The sequence below is a fragment of the Haemaphysalis longicornis genome, unplaced genomic scaffold (genome assembly GCF_048455015.1).
Source record: "Haemaphysalis longicornis isolate Haplotype H1 unplaced genomic scaffold, Haemaphysalis longicornis Haplotype H1 scaffold_3, whole genome shotgun sequence".
Taxonomy (NCBI): Eukaryota; Metazoa; Arthropoda; class Arachnida; order Ixodida; family Ixodidae; genus Haemaphysalis; species Haemaphysalis longicornis.
Window position 1 is genome coordinate 72881422 of NW_027526335.1, and position 20708 is coordinate 72902129.

General features: G+C 47.9%; 1 protein-coding gene and 1 non-coding gene across 2 annotated transcripts in view; both read left to right on the forward strand.

Moving 5' to 3' along the window:
- Window positions 1-15356, forward strand: part of LOC144173294 (solute carrier family 22 member 7-like) — a 110575-nt gene extending 95219 nt beyond the window's left edge. The window contains exons 2-3 of the mRNA XM_077701777.1: window positions 8548-8715; window positions 13761-15356. Coding sequence (XP_077557903.1) covers window positions 8632-8715; window positions 13761-15296 — 1620 coding nt within the window. The 5' untranslated portion in view covers window positions 8548-8631 and the 3' untranslated portion in view covers window positions 15297-15356. The remainder of the gene's footprint in view (window positions 1-8547; window positions 8716-13760) is intronic.
- Window positions 12849-12921, forward strand: Trnas-gcu (transfer RNA serine (anticodon GCU)). The gene has a single exon. It is a non-coding gene; the product is annotated as a tRNA-Ser (tRNA).
- Window positions 15357-20708: the final 5352 nt, after the last annotated feature.

A 20708-nucleotide genomic window follows, 5' to 3' on the forward strand; every position in this document is an offset into this window, starting at 1 on the left:
ATATAGCCTTCATAGATTATGAGAACGCATTTGAATCGGTCGAAACCCTAGCCGTTATTCAGGCATTACGGAACCAGGGGGTAGATGAGCATAATGTAAAAATGCTAGAGGATATCTACAATGGGTCCTCAGCTACCATCATCCTCCATAAGGAGAGGAGTAAAATACCTATAAGGAAGGGCGTCAGACAAGGAGACACCATTTCTCCAATGTTATTCACAGCATGTTTACAAGAAGTATTCAGAACGTTGGATTGGGAACAGGTGGGAGTAAGGGTTAATGGAGAATACCTCAGTAACCTCAGATTTGCTGATGACGTTGCCTTGCTAAGTTACTCGGGGGACGAATTGCAAAGCATGCTTTCCGCACTAGACGAACGGAGTAGAACCGTGGGCCTGAACATTAATATGCAGAAAACTAAAGTAATGATCAATAACCTCGGGACAGCACAACAGTTTGGGATAGGGGGCGAGGTAGTGGACGTGGTAAAAGAATATATCTACTTAGGCCAAGTTGTGACCCCGGATCCCAACCATGAGGCAGAGACAATTAGAAAGATCAGAATGGTGTGGAGTGCATACGGCAGACATTTTCAGATAATGAATAGCAGCCTACCATTGTCCCGGAAGGAGAAAGTGTATGACAGCTCCATCTTACCGGTACTCACCTACGGGGCAGAAACTTGGAGGCTCACTAAGAGGGTTCAACCTAAATTGAGAACGACTCAGAGGGCAATGGAGCGCAAAATGATGGGTTTTAACATTAAGGGACAAGAAGAGAGCGGAGTGGGTCAGGGAACAAACGCGTGTTAAGGACATACTAGTAGAAATTAAGAAGAAGAAATGGACGTGGGCAGGGCAAGTAATGCGCAGGCAAGATAACCGTTGGTCATTAAGGATAACAGAGTGGATCCCTAGAGAAGGCAAGCCTTGCAGGGGGCGGCAGAAAGTTAGGTGGGCGGATGAGATCAAGAAGTTTGCAAGGATAAATTGGTCACAGTTGGCACAGGACTGGGGTAATTGGAGAATAATGGGCGAAGCCTTTGCCCTGCAGTGGGCGTAGATAGGCTGGTGATGACTTGCAAAATAGATCGTAAACATCGGCTTATTTACTTAGCTGATGTGCATGCGGCAAAAAAGAGCGTATCTACATTGGGCCTCCTCGATTATCAGTCCCGGATCGTCCGCGGACTGCCCGAGACGCGATGCGGCGCTCGATTTTCCCATGTATTCCTATGGGACGTCCGGTCGGAACAGTCCTCGGACTGTCCGCGGATCGTCCAGGACCGGTATATCGAGGATGCCCATTATAAAGTGCTGTAGTAAATAAAAGGGTCTGCGAAAGGATTTCATTAGTTGGCTGCGTAATAAATGTTTACTGAACAACGTATAAACAGAAATATTGAAATACTCAATTTATTCAAATAACTGGCGCCAATAAAAGTGGCATTAATGTAAATTTGCAAGCACTGAAGTATATTATTGGGCTCCATAACCCAAGTTACGCGGAAATATAGAATGACTGTTTAGAACAAGTAAGCACCAGATAATTCGTTTCCCGGAAAGCTTGCGCACCGAAACGTGCATGTGCCCAAACGTCCGTACACCCAACTGTTCGTGCACCGAAATGTCCTAGACCCGAGCGGAGAGGAAAGGGGGGGGGGGGGGATAGCGTTTACCGCCGTCGTACTTTGAACACTCATCTAAATTATTGCAGCTAAAGGAAGAAGGAATAACACCCCAGTGCTACTTCGGGAAAACGGCAGACTCAATCTTCTTCTTGAGAAGATCGTTCAACCTTACTTTATTCTAATTAAAAAAAATTATACTCACTGAAAATAAAAACTCCCACCTCCCCTCGCGGGAACCCCTGTGTAGATGCGACGCATAGGGGGTTCACGTTGCAGCGTTGGACAGCGGAGGAACGGCGCTGGAACGATGGAGCGGAGCGGCGCAGGCACCGCGTTTTATAGCGCGCATAACGGTGAGGGGACGCGCCGGCGCCAGTGCGTCTGCCGCGGCTATGACGCAACACAATCCAACACAACCCACTTTAATTCAATTCAATCCAAATCCAATCCAATCCAGTCCAATTCAAGCCCAGCCAAGCCAATCCAATCCAAGCCAATCCAATTGAATCCAATCCAATGCCCCTCGCGAGAGAGTGTTCGCTATCGGAGAAGAGAGGGGGTGAGCGGCGGACAGCGCAGCTGGTGCGACGAGGAGAATGGGGGAGGGGCGGGCGCCGACGACGACAACGCCGGATGCAGGGCCAAGGCGGGTGAATGAGATGCAGCCGCATCTAAAATGACGCGTCATAATATCGCCCCGTGAGAATGGGTCGGGGAAACTGGCATCGGGGCAAATGGCACGCGGGGATACTGCACGCGGGGCAAATGAGACACGGGGATAAGGTCGTGGGGTTTTTGCGACGGGAATTTTGCGCGCGGGGCAATCGTGATACACCTCCTAAGAACATCCTACTCATTAGTACAATAAATGTTTGTCTCTCTCTCTCTCTCTCTCTCTCTCTCTCTCTCTCTCTCTCGCTTCCTACCTTGGCTTTGGGACCATTTTTTCCGAGAGTAATTTTTCCCGGACCAATTTTTTCCGGACCATTTTTTCCGGAACCAATTTTTTCCGGGACCATTTCTTCAGGCAACATTTTTTCCGGGACCATTTTTTCCTACACCCGTTTAGCTCACAAACATGTGAACGGAATCTGGCCGGACATTAGAAGTTGTAGCTGCTTTTCGGGCCAAGCAATACATTTAGACTGGGCTCGTTTGCCGCAAGGCATACACCGAAGGAACCGCTGCTTTCTTGTGAGTTTTCGAGAGCGGACGACGCAGGTAATTTGTCGGCCACCATCTTGCGGGAGCTCCGACGCTGGGAACTTTCGATGCTTCAGAAATTACAAAAAAAAAATAGCAATGGCTTAGCTCGGCTATGACAGGATGTACGTAGCATGAGCTAAGGTTCAGCTGGTTATTGTTAGCTTTCCTAGTTGTCTAGGATTAGCTTGATTGTCATGCTTACTGCTACTTCAATGACACACACGTGGTATACGCATTATGTGACATGTGTATTTATCAAGCGGCTCCGGAGCAGAGTCACCAATTGCCACAGAGCTAAGCTGGTTCCACAGGCGTACGCCGGTATTGCTGCAACGCACGAGCCATCGGTTCCACACCCGGCCACCTCTCGCATGATCATCAAATGGACCGGGCCGCTACGTGCGGAACAGAGACCGGCGAAGACGCTGGGCGCGTGAGGTGTATGAGAGACTGCGGGCAGCGAGCAATGTTCTGTGCGCCGTGTGATGTCACTGCTCCTCGCGCATGCGGAGCACGGTTCTCCAGGAACCAACCGAAACTGCTCAACCTCGGCCACTGTAGCCCACGCTACAAAAGTGGGCTCACTGAGTTGATAGAAGTGTCGGCGAGTCGGCATCCAGTTTCGGCATCCAGTGTCGACATCCAGTTCTTTTGATGATGAAGTTCGCTGCGGCATTTGCGGTCGAATTTTAGACTGTGCCGCTGTCTTGGGACGTAGCTTTCGCGAGGTGCGTGCGTCCCTCTGGGACCCCTAGCGGGCTTGTGAAGGAGTAAGGGTACTTGCGGCAGCGAAGTAGATGCAAAGCGGCTGCAATCGTGGACTTAATCCTTCGCAATCATAGTGAAGGTTGCGTACAGCTTCGCTACCTTAATGTGGACTTCCTTTCTTTTTTTATTGTATATCAAAAGGTCTAGAAGGGCGGTGCCGACGAGCGAACGATACGTAAAAGCGTGTGGAAAGACCGAACTGAGGAGATAAAAAGAGGCCCAGCGCGTAGGTTTGGCACTGTAAAACAAATACAAGAACCTATTAGGACGTTACTTTTTGGCACTGTAAAACAAATACAAAAACCTATCAGGACGTTACTTAATGAAATTCCTGCATATGTTTGTTAAGGCTGCGATACTGAGACTTGTATTGAGGCGCTATGCATGCAGTTAAAGAAACTCTGAAACACTTCTGATTAACTCTTTTACGTGTTCCTTTACGTCTGGACGGACTGCGAAGGCTATAGTTATCGTGCGCTCTTTGCGGCACTGCGTGATTTCTTTGCCGCAGCATAGATGCCTTTCGTTTCTGCTTTGCTTATATGGCTTTTTTAAACTGCTATAGAATGCGTTTATTCCTGCAACTGAACGAAAAAAAAAAAAAAGCCGGCCCATCATCGCTGTCGTGACGCGATTCGAGCGCTGGAAGAACGCCAAATCCGGTAAAGAGAGGAAAGTGTTTGATGAAAGTGTCTAAGTTATGTGATGGGCGTTGAGCAAAAATTCTGGCTGGGGTACTTTGTGACCCTTATTATAATTACCGGTTGTGTTTGTTGACTACGTTCTGAAAGCAGTCAGGATTTAGAAAAGTGTTGAAGAGAATTTTGCAGGGTTCGTTTGAGAAATGATTCGCTCCATTCTGCTAACAAAAGAAATGAGGGCTTATTACAGCTGCTCTAGACAGGTTACACAGCTCCAGCCAGTTGTTTGCGTAGAGCGCTTTGGGTGACACTGTGTCCGGCTGGGGGAATGCAAATAGTGTCTTTCGGATTTCCGTAGGGTGTAGGCGCCAGAACTGCACTGCCTAATTCGTTGACACTGCCGTCTAAAGAGTGGCCATTCTTTCTTCGTGATCTCACCATGGTCTGTGCTCTTTTGTTGGTATGACCAGTTGGTGCGGAAAAGGCACTGACGAAGGGGCGACTGTTGCAATGTGCTCCCAAGACCTGCTTCAACCAAAGGGTAGCTTTTTTCTATTTTGCTGGCATTGCTCGAAAATTAGCGGATTCCAGCCCCCATTTGAAAGCGCCCACTTCTCGAAGATGGCGCAATAGCTCACATCCATGATTTTACGGCTCCTTGACCTACGAATCATCTCGTCCTTAAGGTCCGTCTTTTTTTGCGGTTGGCAGGAAATAAATGCACGTCTTGTATACTTGTGGAGAGTTTCCTGGATAAGGAATCTTAAACCACGCTACGTACCGCGAGGTGAATGTACGTTAATATAAGTACTTTGTTGTGAATGCATTAATAATTCTAGTAACACTTAAATATATAGTTAAGTGAAATAAACCTTTACAGAAAAATACAAGACTTTTTTTGTTGCCGAAAGGTGGGGTCCTTCATTTAGGACACCACAGAGCCTGGCCTTCTCCCGCGACAAATTTACCGGTCAGAGCTGTTTTTTTTTTTTTCGTTCAAACTGGTCGGAGTTGTGTCTTTGGATCATTTTTTTTTTCTTTCGATAGTGTCTGTATGCCAGTCGCTTTCTCACTGCTGCTCAATGTGGTACAGGTTGGAAAAGTTGCTGCAGGTTAGGAAGGAAGGGGTCTTTCTCTCGTGCCCTTGCTGACCTGAGCGTTTTTATTCCTTCCCTGTAGCTACTAAGAAGTAAGGTAAGGAACTGCGTGTTGTCACCCGCTCGGCTTGTTATATCACGGGCAGTGGCGTACGTTAGCCGCTTTGTTCTCCATGAGGCCCTCGTCGCCGGGGGCACAGCTCAATCTTTCTATTTCCTGGGGCCTTCCTTTCATTTTGTTTGGCACTTGTCCTGCCTCTCGTGACGTTCTGACTTCGGAGAAGACAAAGAATTCTCGGTTGCAGTGCGCCATGATGTGAAGACTCTTCTGATGCAATTTTAAGCCGGTCAACTCAAAGGTGACTGCTCTGGTCTCCGTTTCCTCTGTATTCGTGTTTGCGATAGTGGACTAATCTTATAGGCTATGGTTGGCATCGACAACAGTTGCTTCCGCATCGCGGCTTTCTTCTACACGTTGCTTTGGTGTAGACTGTGAGCGCGTCCGTGTATTTTTCGCTGTCGATATGTTATTCTGGCTTTTTTTTGCTCTTGAGTGGTTTATGGTTAATTTTTTGTTATTGTTGATCCATATATTTTTTGCGCATGCCTTCGTTAAGTATCTCAGCGAGTGCTACTTTTTCGAGTATAGCTCGGCTTGTTATCGCAGTTTGTAGCATTTGTAGCTACCCTTCAGAGTGGCTGGCTTGATTTCCTTAAAGGTGTTGTTATTTCTAGCTTTTCTATCTTACTGTTCGCCTGTACTGGGGCAGTTCGGTAGCCGCTTTATAATCTCGTTTATTATTGTGTCTAACTTGTTATTCTGTTGCTCACTAAGCCTGTGATATGGTAGGCAGTATGCGACACTGCTGATAACATACGCTTGAATCATGTGGAGAATGTTTTTTTTCTCTTATTCCTGCTCTATTCCTTATTATATGCTCCGGATAGTTCGTGTTATGCCAGTATGGCCCCCCTCAGCCTCTATAAAGTTCGGTTGGCCTTCTGGGTTGCTAAGGATCCACGATCCAAGTGTAATGATTAGTCAATTCAAGACAAAGTTTAGTTAGTTGGTTACTTCACACCGACGACAATGCATATGATAGTGCTGAAAGCTTCGTTGGACACAGCATAGGAATACACGACAGGAGCCGTAGACTAGCGTTTGTCCCGTGTATCCGGTGTCAAGCCTTGAAGCGGTAATACGAAGTCCTCAGTGATTGTGAGACTTGTTACATTGTCGAAGGCGCCCCGTACCGAGCTCCGTCGCCTTCGTCATGAAGTGGTGGAGCGGTAGAACGAGTGGCGAGCAGAAGAGCTGCCTTGGTGTTGACGACAAACAGCCGAGAGCAAAACTTGGCTGGTTTACTGCATGGCGAGGGTTGAACAGCGACGATACAGGAGCAGCACCATTGCGGGCGAGCTTACAGCATGACTCGGGAAAAGCAGCACTCCTTACGGAACCCCGACGCGATCTCACACGGGTCACTGAAAGGGCACATTTATACAGAGAAGTGCCAGAGGTTCCACCGCCTTCCAGTGCCTTGCGCTCGGCACGAAAAAGAACAAACAAACAAGAACACCCTCTCCCGGTCTCGTGATATCCGGCGCGCGTTGTGTCTGAGAGGAGGAAGGGAGGATTTTCAGCGGGCGGAGCATGGGGCGGAGTCTGTTCGTAGAGGCAGGTCTCAACACGACGTCGCTAGAATCAGTTTGTTCCGTAGTTTTCAGTAGCCGCGGGCGTGAGTCTTGGCCAACGAGAGTCCATGCGGCAGACACGCCTCGGCTGCTAACTTGTTTGAGGAGGGCGGGCTTTACCGCAAGACACAAAAAATTCACCGGACTGCAACAAACTTGTATCACGCGCGCACAGGGTAACGTTGCTCTGAATTGTAACAGGCTTCTTCGGCCAGCCTTTGCAACGTTCCGCAGTAATTCTTAACGGGAAGAGCGAAGACGGCCGGCAGTACCGACGAAGTTTGGGACCTAGAACACGACAAAACTCACTTGAGCTTTTGTTGAACTTTACTCTGTCTCTCTTCCTTCCCTTTCCCTCCCTGGCCATCTCGTTTCCACATTTTCGCCGTCTAAGTAGAGTTGCGCATAGTGTCCGCGACTTCGTCATCAGATAGCGATACTCGTAGGGATTTCTATGCTGTCTAACTGCTGCTGTGTAGCGTTTTACACAGTGGCAATGTTAAGCTGCTTGAAAAGTGGGTTGGTGTGGGTGTCATATGTATAATTAGCGATCGCGCGTACGGCATTTTTCTGAAGCAAGAATATTTTGTTCAAGTTGGATGTAGTGGTAAGTCCCCAAACTAGGTGGCAGTACTGTAAATGCGGCAAATACAAGGAATTATAGATCACCAACCTAATGCTTGTAGGTAAAACGGAACGTAGTTTTGTAAGAATGCCAGCAACGGGAGAAAATTTGCTCGCAACTGGGTTAACATGATAACCCCACGACAAAGTTTCATCAAAAATCACTCCCGGGTTTTTGACGGTAGGAACTATTTCAATAGCAGTGCTACCAATTGTTACTCCATCATGGATATCAAATATCTTGTTTCTCGCCCTTAAAAGGACAGATTTTGCTTTTGTTACGTTAATGGCTAAAGAATTGGCAAGGCTACAGTTATGAAGTTCATATAAAACATCATTGGCTCCGGATATTAAATTGAAAGCATTCGCTGACGTAAAAAAATACACTGGTATCATCCGCGTAAGTGCATGTCTCGTATATGCGTTGTATGGCTTCATATATGCGTTGTATGGCTTCATTATTTCCCACATGCTTATTGAATTGAGAACCGATTTAAACCTTCGTCCTGCTTTAATTACGGTTTTGATTTTCCAACCGGAAGGGTACTTGGAAAAAAGGAAGTGGTGGTGGTAAAAACGTTTATTTGAGCTTTAGGGGAGAGGGAAGGGGAAGTGGTCAGCCTCAAATGAATATTAATGCGAGAAGGAGAAGAAGTGAACGATGAGAACATTGCATGCGCCATTCACCAGAGAAGATCATTCTGAGCACTTCGCCCACCGCGGTTGATACGGGATGCTACTCTATTCCCGTCGGCGACAAAACGAGGTCGATCTGCGGGCAGGCGACTTCTTCGACTGCAAAGAAGTCTTCGGCCACGGATGGTTCCAGCGCGGAGTGGAAATCTTCGCCAGTCTCAGCATGCTGGTGCTGCTCTGCCACACGCAGGCGTTCACGCTCGTCTCGAGGGACCTGGACCACTGGTGCCGACCGCCAAGTGGCGTCAACGTGTCCGTTGCCGCCTGGAAGAACATGGCCATTCCCCTGGAAGCCGACGGCAGACTGAGCCAATGTCTCATATACAGCGACCTAAGCCACCGCAACAACGCGGAAACGGTGAGTGTCCTAAACGAACCCGCATGGTAATGTCGATTATTTTCGCGCAGTAATCTATGAATCCTGGGCCCACGTCTGTGTGCAATGGCGCCGTAATTACCTCGCGTAAACCGAAAGTGCACCCTGAGTCCACCCTAGAACAGGAGCGGTCACGAAAGGGGGATCATGATGTGGGCCTTTTCTCCGTCAAAGTTTGGTCACGCGGGAGCTTGCGCCCATTTGCACTACAGGAAAGAGTGCGCTTGAATCCGTGAGGTCTCGTGTCGCATGGTGTCCGAAAGCGAACGCCACTCAACTGTACGTGGGAGTCACGAAAGCAGGAGCGCAGAGATTCCCTAAGCCGTGCTTTCATGAATCGAATGATTTTAGGGGCGAAGCACCTTAGGCCTTCACTTTGTCCGGGGTTTGGCGTCCGTGTACACAGTGTTGCGCATGCGTGAGGAGCATTGTATCGTATTGGATTGAACTGGATTTGTATTAGATTGAAATGGATACGATTGGATTGGATTAAATGGAATTGCATCGGATTGGATTGCATTGGAATTGTATATACTGTACAGACGCGTTGTCATTCATTTACATGCGCGAGTGGGCTATGCCACATGTGATTTACGGTAAGAACGATCCCCAGTGCTTCGCCCACTCGTCGGTATTCACTTCGCGGAGATGCGTGAATTTTTTTTAGAATACCCTGTTGCTACGCTTCGCTGCTTTTGTCAACATTACCTGTTTGTCAAAGCCTCTTGTCAACTTTACTCGATCGTCGCTTTTAGTGAAAGGGAGAGAAAAGCTTTAATATTGATGTCATTCCTATTAATGCATCGTAATGGTCGGCACCTCTAGTTGGAAGCTTTTGCTTCCCGATGTGTTGCTCTCGCTGCCCTGTCTGCCGGGTCATTTGTGACAAACTGCAAACAGATTGAGCAGCAGGGGTCCTCCCATTGTGCCGCGAATCTTTTTCCTCGTGTCATGCTGTTTAGTTTGGCTGCGTCTAATCTCACGGCAGCCGTGAGAATTGCCCACGGGAAATTCTCGCGGCAATTTCCATAAAAGCTGGCTGGCCTAAAATTTCCTGAATAATCTTACGCCCCAACGTAACATAACATAACATAGCCTCACCGAACCTAGCGTAACCTAACCGAACGCGTCATAACCTACCCAAATCGAGCACAACTGCAACAAACCTAATCTAACCCAGCCCAACGACACAGAACACAACCTATATTAAACGTAATTCAACCCATTCTAGAAGTCCTGTGCGTCGATCTCTTGATATAGTAAAAACCAGAGTAAAAAAACCTTAACAAAATCACGATGACCGAAAAATTCTGAAAGCTAAAAAATTGGCCGCGTATCTGCTCCTTTCGTTGCAAATGTCGTCAAAATAGTATTTGTAGACATTTGCCAAGGAAATGCCCCCCTTCGCTTTCCCGCTCACCTCTCATGCTCTTCCGGTTCCGTCGCGCTCATCTCAAAATAAACACACTAAAGGTTTGCTCAAGGCGATTTGAATCTACCGCGTTCCACTGCTACAGGCGGGGTTCCTCGATGCCAGCGCTGCAGAACGGCGGAGACTCGCGTGAATCGAGGCGGCCGACTTCAAGGTTTATAGAACCGCGTTGCCGTGCTCCACGTGCGTTCCAAGCAGAACGTGAAACCTAGCTTGTGGAACCTTTCTTTGCCATTGCCGCGTGATTTTTCACATGCCGCCAGGAGGTGGCGCGGGCAACAGAACAGCAGGCGGTGGTTTTCTGCAGTAGATGTAGAACGTCATTTGCTATCGAAAAACCAAGCATACAGGATTTTTTTAATTAAGGAACACTGCATATATCCCTTGTGTACGAATTTCCTGTTTTATATTTGCGTAATGTCTTGTTCTTGTTCAACAAAGTTCACAAGTATGAACTATAAACAGGGCTTAGACGTTTACGCTTGCCTGTGAGTATGAAAGACTATTGCGCAGTAAGCATTTTACTTTGGCCGGGAGGAGGAGGAGGAGGGAAACTATTTTTGATCAGAATAAAAGAGAGTTAGGGCCTGTGGCCCTCCGCACAGGTGCAGTCCCTATTCCGGGACCCCATTGGTCAAGGCCGCCACTCTCGCCCGTCGAACTATAGCCCTTTGAGACTCCAGCCCCGAGCAATTAAGCAGGGCTGCCTCCCATGCCTCTCTGGTAGGGGAAGGGTTGGGGGAAAACGCAGACCAAAATTTCTGGGTTTAAGTAGCCCAAGAAAGACTATCGTCTTAAAAAAAAAAACATCGCAATGGCAGGCTCGAACACGAGCCTTCTCGTTGAAACCCAAGTACAATACCACAGCGCTACAGGGGCGGCTGCAAACGCGGCTTTTTAGGGAATATTTCCTCCTAGGATATCCGCGTAGCGTGCTTAGCCAATAATAGGCGACTGCCGTGAGAAATTTCTGGCGGTAATTCTCCCGGCTGCCGGGATAATAGACACTACCGTTTAGTTTAGTATTGTAGGCAAGGCCACATCGTGTGGAGTAAATTTATCATGTGATGTCAGTGTTAACGTTGTGGCGCTGCGCAAGAGCTGCTTTCAATTTCAGTTTCACATTACTGTTTGAAAAGCGCGCTATGCGCAGCCACTTTTGATATTAAAGTTTTAGGTACGGCTCTCTGCCAAATCGATAAACAAATGCGCAGCTATACCCCTTCATGGGATAATGGTGTGGTTTAATTTCTGCTTGTGGTCTTTGAGTTGACAGGATTGATTCCTTTGTCAACGCTGAGGAGACATACTCGATGCCCCAATGTCCTGACCGAGGGTCTCGCCTGCTCGTTTGCATGGCCGGAAACATAAGCAACATTTACAAATATGAACAAAAACACAACAAAACTCTTGGCTCCAGCCCATGCTGCGGTGATGGTTGGACAACGACATTGCGGTCATCCCTTGCAACGATTGCATAACGATCCTTATAAAAAGACGCACCAAAGAAAGGTAAATGCAGATTCCAGAACATAAATTATATTGATGTTTCTTGTCATTTTACCGTGCTCCTCGTATACGTATACATAGGGTTGTTCGTTTTAGGGTAAAACACGACTTTACCATATTTTTACACCCCGGACATCTTTGTGGCGAATCGGGTAAAACCAATTTCTCCCCAAATGGACCTTTTCATAGCATGGTATGAAAAGGTCCATTCTGTAAGCAATCCGCCGTACTCACCCCGTTGTTGCTGGAAGCAAGCCTCACAAGCTCAGCTTTCGAACTCATTGAGTAGTGGTATTATTCTGCCGCTCATCACCCCCGGCTGGCGAATGCTCCACTAACGTTGTTGTGCCTGGCTAATGGAACCTGTGATGTCGAGAGAACCAATTCTCCCAGCTGAGGTACTTTCAACGGTCGGACATGTCTAGAATGGAGACCGACATGTTGCGCATGCAGATGATAATGTATGTAAACAAGGATGTGTAAAAAATCAATGACCAGCTTTTTGTTAATAAAATCTTTCGTTTCTTAGACGTTATCAATGATTTTTATTGTCATGATCATTACTGATGCATTTCCAAACGCCAATTACGGAGAGTATTTGCTAGAAAACCCTGATATCCCCCATTTACCAGCTTCAAAAACCAATTTTAACGACTTGGAGCTAAGTAGCTCGTATACCCGCTGATAAAATAAACTGGGTGTGTTACTTAGTACATCTATAAATTCAACCTTAACCCCCCCCCCCCGAATTTCGGAATAGTTATCCACAAAAACCCGATCTAGACCGATTATCAGTTTTAGAAAAAGCACCCTATTTTATCCCTCAATTAAAAAAAAATGTACAAAACCCGAAAACGAACGACCCTACGGATACATTGTTGTGCACGAGCACTGACTACCCGTTACCTCCACATATAGCGATATCGCAACACAAAATGACATATCGTAATAGCGGGTTGTGTATTGTATACAAAAATGCGTCCACATCAACTTCAGTGAACCCAGATAGAAGTTGGTCATGCATTTCTTGTGCATATGTGCTTCATTTTTACATATGTGCACATATGTATTCTGTATATGCGCAGGCTTCGTTCCCGTGTCACCAACGGTTGTCACCGCAGAAATTTATGCAACCGCTGTAGGTTTCGCACCGTTAACGAGTGGCCTATCATTCGCCGCGGTGGCTCAGTGGCTAAGGTGTTGCGCTGCTGACCACGATGACGCGGGTTCGATTCCCGCCCGTGGCGGCCGCTTTTCTGGCGGAGGCGAAAAGCAAAAACGCCCGTGTGCACGAGATTTGGGCGCACGTTAAAGATCCCGAAGTGGTCAAAATTAATCCGGAGCCCTCCACTACGGCGCGCCTCATCACCTGCGCTGCGTCGTCGCGTTAAACCCTACTATAAATCAATGAACGAGTGCGTTATCATTCGACATGGTGGTGTGAGGCTGGTTTTGCGCCTGTTTTTATTTTCGCATTCACAATAATATATGGTGTATGTTGATTCAGAACACGTGCGGTGCGTGCTGAAATCGAGTTTATCATGTTCGCCGCACTCTTTCTTGGGAAAGGTACTATTTCGAAAAATGGAGTCGGTAGCAGTTACAGAGTTATAGTAGAATGGAGAACCGGTAAGGTACGCCGTAAGCGACCGGCTCTACTGCGCATGTGCAGAAGCGGAAAACGTGGTCGTGCGAATGCGCAGGTGCACCGGGTACCATACACCGGGACTGGTTCTGTTCTCTGCTGTAACTCTCTATTGTCTTCAAGATAGCCAAGGTTTGAGAACTCTCGGCAATCCTTTATTGAATGCTGCTGCCCTTTTCTGCAAACATTCTATCATGGCATTGTATGCCAGTACACCCGGTCAGCGTTCAAATGGGGCGTAACGTTAAGACGCACGAAAGCCTGAAAAAGAACGCCTTTCTTTAACAAAAGTTCCTCAATCCCGAGGGGAGAAGCCCTTTCAGAAAGCGATAAATGTAAAGGCGATTTAGGAAAAACCGTTAGACTCGCAATTGTGGTCAAAGAGCAACAGCCCACAGTGCATCAATGGAATATCTGCAGCAGCGGAATACTCTGGTGCAGGTGGCGTGCAGCGAGTGGGACTACGATCCCGAGCTAGCCACCAACACCCTGGTGAGCCGCTGGAACCTCGTTTGCAGTCGCCGTCCGCTGGTGGCTCTCGCAGATGCGGTGTACAGCGCCGGAGCCCTGGCCGCCATGGGCATAGCCAGCTACTTTGTCGAGAGCGTCGGTCGCAAGCCCATCATCATCACCGGCGTGATAGTGCTACTGCTATCTACTCTCGGCATTACTTTCGCCGACACGTACATTATGTACGTCACGACCCGATTCCTAAACTCAGGTGGCACAACCGCCGTGTTTGTCATATCTCAGGCACTGCTTTTTGAAGTTTCCGCGGACAGACGCCGAACCCGCACCATGGTCATCGCCTTTGCCTTTGGGGACATTGCAGCAGAGCTTTGGTTCGACTTCTCATACCGGCTGCGCCTCCGGTGGCAGCACCTCCAAGCCATCATGCTATCTCCCACCCTGTTGATGATGAGCGCGTTCCTGGTGGTGTACGAGTCTCCTCGCTGGCTTCTCTACAAGCGACACATTCAGGAAGCAGAAGCCGTATTGCTAGCTGCAGCCCGTAAAAACGGTTTCTCGCCTTCAGAAGCGCCGATCATGACCGAAAAATTACAGGAAGAGGTCGCCAATAGCAATCTCGTTCGAGTAAAAGATCCGGACCAACCAAGCTTCAACGACATCCGAAGATGCACCGTCGTGATGACCGTCACTTACTTTTCGGCCACGTTCGCTTTCTACGGTATGCTACAGTCACTGGTCGCACGCCACCAGGCACAGGTTCGTTTGTCCGCGTCTGCAGCGTCCGCTGTGTGGTTCATCCTCTTGGTGTTTGTCATTGATCGATTGCCTCGCCTACCGCTCACGACCGTCCTCTTCGCGATGCTGGGTAGCCTCAGCGCTCTTATGAGCGTCGCGACCGAGGCCACCGATGTGCATGCTGTCTTGTTCATCGTCGCCAAGGGGTGTTCGCAGGTTACCTTGCTCATGAACATCATACTAATCCTCGAGCTGTTTCCTACTCCCTTGCGATGTCAGGCACTGTGCTTGACTTTCGCTTGTGGCCGCGTGGCAGCCGTCCTCGCGTCACTGCTGCAGGTAGTCCGATACGCTGGCCGAGACGACTTTGTACTAGGGCTTATGGCCCTACTGGCGTTCGTTTCAATGCTAGTTTTGCGGTGCATACCAGGGCCCGGTAAATCCCCCTCAAGCTCAGACATGGCCCATACGTTGGACAACCAGAAACCGTCTTCTGCGACCTCGCTAAACTTGGAAGCGATGAAGGAGACGCTGGAGCCCGTTGTATACGGTAAGAAGCGCAGGAAGAGGCACAGTAGAAGAAGTTCGCCAAGCCTGAATAGCAACTCTCCAGAATGGGCCAGCCTACCAAGCCTGTCGAGCCCTTCAAGCCCCCAGACTACAAACAAGGCCAGGAGCCCATCACGACCGCTAGCAATGACTACCACAGGAGCCCCAGGAGCGGGTCCTACAAGAACGCCAGGAATACGATCTCTCCGTGCCCTGTACTAGTGCTCAGCCACTGGTCGCTTCTTGTCTACGTCAGAACAAGAGTCTTATGTTAAATTGTGTGTCCCATATCTTATTCGCATTTTTAATTGAACCAATGTATTTATGGAATTAAAATATGTCGGGTGAATATCACCTGGACGCCGTTGAACTGAGACATTTTGTGATGAGAAAAGGTGCGCATGTTACGCGCAAAATCCGGGTGGTGGCCCATACCTCCAAGTCCTGAACAGGAGCATGAGTAGCCTATCAACTCGTGGCTAGCACTCGACTCAGTTAACACCACGAAGCAGCAGCTGCTGCTCCTTCAAAAAACTTTGACCCTGCTATATTATTCAATGCGAAATCATATATCTACGCTACCTTCGCCCCCCACCCTACATTGTGTGAATTTATCTGCTAGTTAGCTGCCGCGGCGCCGTTCATGCGGCAAAACGATCTATTGCCAAAACTACAAAAACAGGTTGTGTCGTCGCACGAGCGGCCCCACTGCAGCTAATTGTCAGATAAATTCGCACCGCATAAAACGGGCGTTGGCTTTGGACATGGCCGCGGGTTCTAGCGCGTGCTAACGCGGTCCACTTTGGGAGAGGTGTGGAAGCCTGCGGACGAAACGAACTGGGCCTGCCAGTCGTGGGGAACTTTCAGCGGCAAGTTCGGAAATCCATGGCAGGTGAAACAGCCGGGTCTCCGACGAAAGGAGAGGGGCCACCAGCTCTGTTTCTCCAGCCTTGCACCACTAGTGCAAGCTCAACCATTTTTGAATTCGCGCTTTTGCTAAAAGTTTGCTTATGTGTATCACAGCGATTGAAGACGTGATTCGCCGCATGTCTCTGTTGGGAGAGAGAATAAACGTTTATTTAAATCAACAGGAAAAATAGACGATAAACTACGAGGCGGAAAATTTAACTTAATGTTTATTGGTAAAAATAAATTAGGGAGGCACTTAAGACTGTGCAAGTGTGGTATTGGGAAATCATTAGACTTTATTTCAAGCTGCACGGTCTTCTCTGGCTAATATCAGGTCTGTCGTGTTGCGACAATGTCTTCGTCACAGGAGGGATGTATGTCTGACGTGTAGACCTCCGCGTCGTCATGGTTGTTGGCCGGTGACTATTTTAGCTGCAGCGAGCGCCGCCTATTTGCTCGTAGGGAAGTATTTTTAACTCTTTCGGGACCGCTCCATAGGCGATCGATCACATATGATCGATGGTTTCGCGAGCCTGCAGAATACAAATTTTCGCTCGATGGAACACCTAGCGACATCTAGGAGATAGTTTGAAACCTGGAGTTTTCTGTTCTGTGAAGTTCCTTTTTTTATCGCCAGGTGGCAACGCATCAGATATTTTATTCTGACGGGCAGTGGTTTCGAATGTAAACAAACATGGCGTCATACTCGCGCAAGCGCGATAAGAAATCCGCCTCGTCTCGTCTCGCATATCTCTGACTTCTACTGTTGATTTTAACGATGAGAGTGGCAGTGAAGAGTCGGAATGCGGCTTTAGAGATCGGATTTCAGCTCGAGTGAGGTTTCGGGTGTCGATCAGCCTGGAACATCAAATCGCGCTCAAAGGTGGGTGTTCGTTTTAGTTTCAATTGGCTCTAGAGTAGGTTTGTGCGCTCGAAATATATTCTGGCTGGTTTATATTTGTTCGCTAGGGTGTTAACTACCTATGGTAGTGATCTCCTGCCACCAGCGCAGAAACAGGTCAAGTTTTCGCCGAGACGAGAGCCAGGCGTGTACCGGGGCGACGACGTAGCCAAGGCCTTAGTGCCAAAGAGATCACACACAAAACAAAAAACGAGTTACACCTAGCCGCATCAAACTTTCGCGATAAAGAAACAAAGCATTGTGTTGGATTTTGTATATCCTGAAATAATTTTATTCTTTATTAATGTTTTTATATTTGCGCTTTTTTCTATCTTTTTCTTTAGTTTTTTTACGAAGTTCTTACTTTCAGATTTTTTCATGGTTCTGTCGTCAGTGTTGAAGGAAAACTTGGTATTCTATGTCAAAGAACATATAATTAGCTGCATTTTGGTGTATGCTAAGGCAGGATGGTGCCTTTGCTTTATGTAATAAAAAATTTGTACCGAGACCTCCCTCTTTCATCACTTTTTGCGGCGGTCCCGAAAGAGTTAAAGCGAAGCTTTGTATGCCTCACTGAAGGCGACCTCCCCGTCAGCAAAACTCACTGCAGGAAAGTCAACTTTACGCAATGGAGTTCACAAAACGATGACGATGATAAGCGAAGGCACAAGCGCCTCAGGAAAACAACGCTCCCCGTGGTCAGATTTCGAACCTGGGTTCCTTGTGCCATGAGGCCGACGCCGATTCGATTGCGCCATCCCGGCACGATGGAAGCAGTTTATATTTCGAACTTTGACTTTGACTGAGGGTGCACGGCATAAAGCTCCGCGTTTTAAGCATCTTTCTCTTGAGAAAGGGGCCTAGGTTTTTACTTTCAAGGGCGCCCACGTTTTGCAGTTGCCTGTGAGGTTCACGCTGTAGAGTGCATCACAGTGGAGACAGCCCAGACATACAGGATTCTGTGCAGTAGGTGGTGGTGGTGGTGGTGGTGGCCCGAAAAATGGCGCATACCCAGTTAGGGGGATTGGCCAAGAAGAGTTATGTTTTCATTACAATCAATCATGCGAGGCAAAATATTGGAGCAGAAGAAAGAATTTGGCCTAGGTTAATGAGAGAGAGAGAGAGAGAAAACACGAAAAAAACAACAGAGAGAAGAGTAGGAAAACTATAGTAAAAGTCAGCCTAAGTTCCACTGCATCCCTTCATTACCATCGTCATCGTCCTCTTCCGATTGCGTTGTTTTACGACCGAGAGGCTTCTCCAATCTCCCATTTTACCAACGCACGTCCGCTGTTAGCATACAAGTGCTTTGCTCCCTTCGTAATTAGCGTGCTAAAAATACCTCTGATTAGACCCCCCGTTTAAGCACTATGAAAAATGGCTCGTATTCCATACTCATAACAACAATACGCAATTTGGTGTTCCAGTGTTTTGCAAACCTTTTGGCCTGCGTATGCAAGTTTGAAAACTTGAAGTTTCGCCTTTCCTTCTGTATAGCAGTAGCAGCTGAAACATACAGATCAGCATTACCGGAAGTCGCAGAACATCTACTTTGAAATAATATATCCGCCAGGTACGCGATGCAAACGAACGAGCAAAAGCGGCCACACGAACAGCCTCTAATAAATCTTCTGAGCACGGCCAAAGATTCAAACCACCCCTTTAACTCTCTGAATGACTGCACACTTATTTCGTTGGGCGACTTTATATTTTTCTGCCAACTTTTTGAAACGAGCGTAAACGGAGTTTAAATTAGTGACAGCATACCAGCGGCCTCTTTGTGCCAGCGGGAACCGTTCGTGAAAAAAGGAAGAGTATAAAGCACTACTTAATGGAGAAGAAGAAGCGTAGAGGAGGCCGCATATAGCGTGTATAGCTACTAAATGTGCACGTGCTGTTGGCAGGTTGAGGCGTCTCAGCCATAGAAAGAGGGGAATGCGCCGTGATTCTCTTCTAAGGATATACCGAATGTACGTGCGCCGTGTTCTAGTGTTCGGGTATGTGCTATTCTTGGCGTCTGCGACATAAAAGCTCCGTCGGTTAGTTTTGCTGGAACGCCAGTCTCTTCGCTGCTGTATAAGGTTACCTGAAATGAAGTTAATGCGCTACTTTATAACAGAGAAGCTGTTAGCCTCTCGTCGGTTGGAAAATTTTGTGTCGTAAACAAATAATCCAGGAGGACCCAACTGTTCTCGTACAAGACGCTGAGCGAACGCGTGAGGCTAATCAGGCGTGCAGCATGGCGCTCAATATTTGTGTAAAGAAAAACCACAAAAAAGTATCGACACCGCATGATGGATGATAAGGCGCCGGTGAACAATGGGACCCCCCCCCCTATTTGTTCTGGTAAAGATTAGGTTTGTAGCTGCTCTCCAAAGGGGAGAGGGTTGACATCATGGGCTAGCGCGATGCGTCGGGCTAGGCAGGATCCAGAAGTTCTCGCCAAAGACGCCAAGTGCATGCATCAGGGCCCATCATTCGCCACCAGAGGAGCCGAGTGCAAGCGACAAGCCCGCCGAGACATGGAGGAATATTTCATACCCTCCCCAATCAATCAGCACGTGTAGCGGTTTACAACAGCTGCGGGGTGGCGTCCATTTTTTTTGAAGACCACGTTTTTCCTCTGTAAATGGATTTCGAATACCCACCGTGGAAACTTTGCTGAGAACCTAAGGCGCGGGGGCTAACAGGGCCCAATTTATCTTTGTGGCTGAGCCAGCTGTGTGTTTCTGGCACACCAGTGGCCCAGGTCCTATTGTACGCAAATTATTCTATAGTACAAAGCTTTCTGTCTCCATTAGGTGTTGCGATCAAAGGTGATTCCATCTCTCGATAGGGGTAATACGCTATTGATCAACTTCTGGGACATATTTCCCCAAAATGCAAAAAATATCACTTTCCCGACTGCTCAATGGTCCCCTCCAAGATCATTTGGCCTCAATTCAGCAAGGTACTATCGCATATATATACAGATGCTTGTAAACGTTAAACGTGGCTTTTAAAGGTGGCTACAGACGCTTGTAAACGCTTTCTGTAGCCACGGTTGTTCCCCCTTGAGGTTGCACAGCCTGGTTTACACCGTATACTCAAGGGGGCAATGGCTACGCTACGGAAAGCGTAGAGTGGCGTGGCGTAGCACTGTAAGTAGCAGTAGGGGCGTCACCAAGGCCGGGTGATGACGTGACCGCGGCAACGCATGCTCCGGGCACCCTCTACCAGATGGTATGGGACTGTTCGCAAAACCTAAGATTGCTAGAATACTGCAAATTTCTGTTGAACAGTGGGAGAAGGAGCTGTCCGGCCACAGTCAAAGCTCTTGCCTTCGGCTGGCGGAAAGGTTTGTTGCTGCAGGTGTCTCTTACGGAGCTAGTCCTGAACTCACAACCTTGTCCCTCATTTTGATCGCCGTAGTAAAGTTCATTCCATCTGTGTTGCCTCTTTTAGTGCATCCCCTTTTTTCTTATGCGTCATCCCTCGTTTGACATAAAAGCCTCCACTTGCCTGGAAGGGTATGGAAGGGTTAAGGTTTCTTTTCTGCACCCAACAAGCTCAGCAGTACCTGCCTAGCTTTGACTGGTCACCATTTTTTCGTTGCTGACGCCATGAAGTCAACTTTCGCCTTGAACTGAGCAAAAAAAAGTGTCCAGCCACTGCTACTACAAACGGATAGACAGGGGGGAATAAATGTTGCCACCATTCATTTTCCGGCTATCGCCGGCTGATCAAAGCTGCCGCAAATTTTAGGCGCTGTCTGAGAAACTATAGAAAGAAAAACGTATCACTAAGCACGCATTAGTTCAAGCTTGCACGGCTGACAGCATACC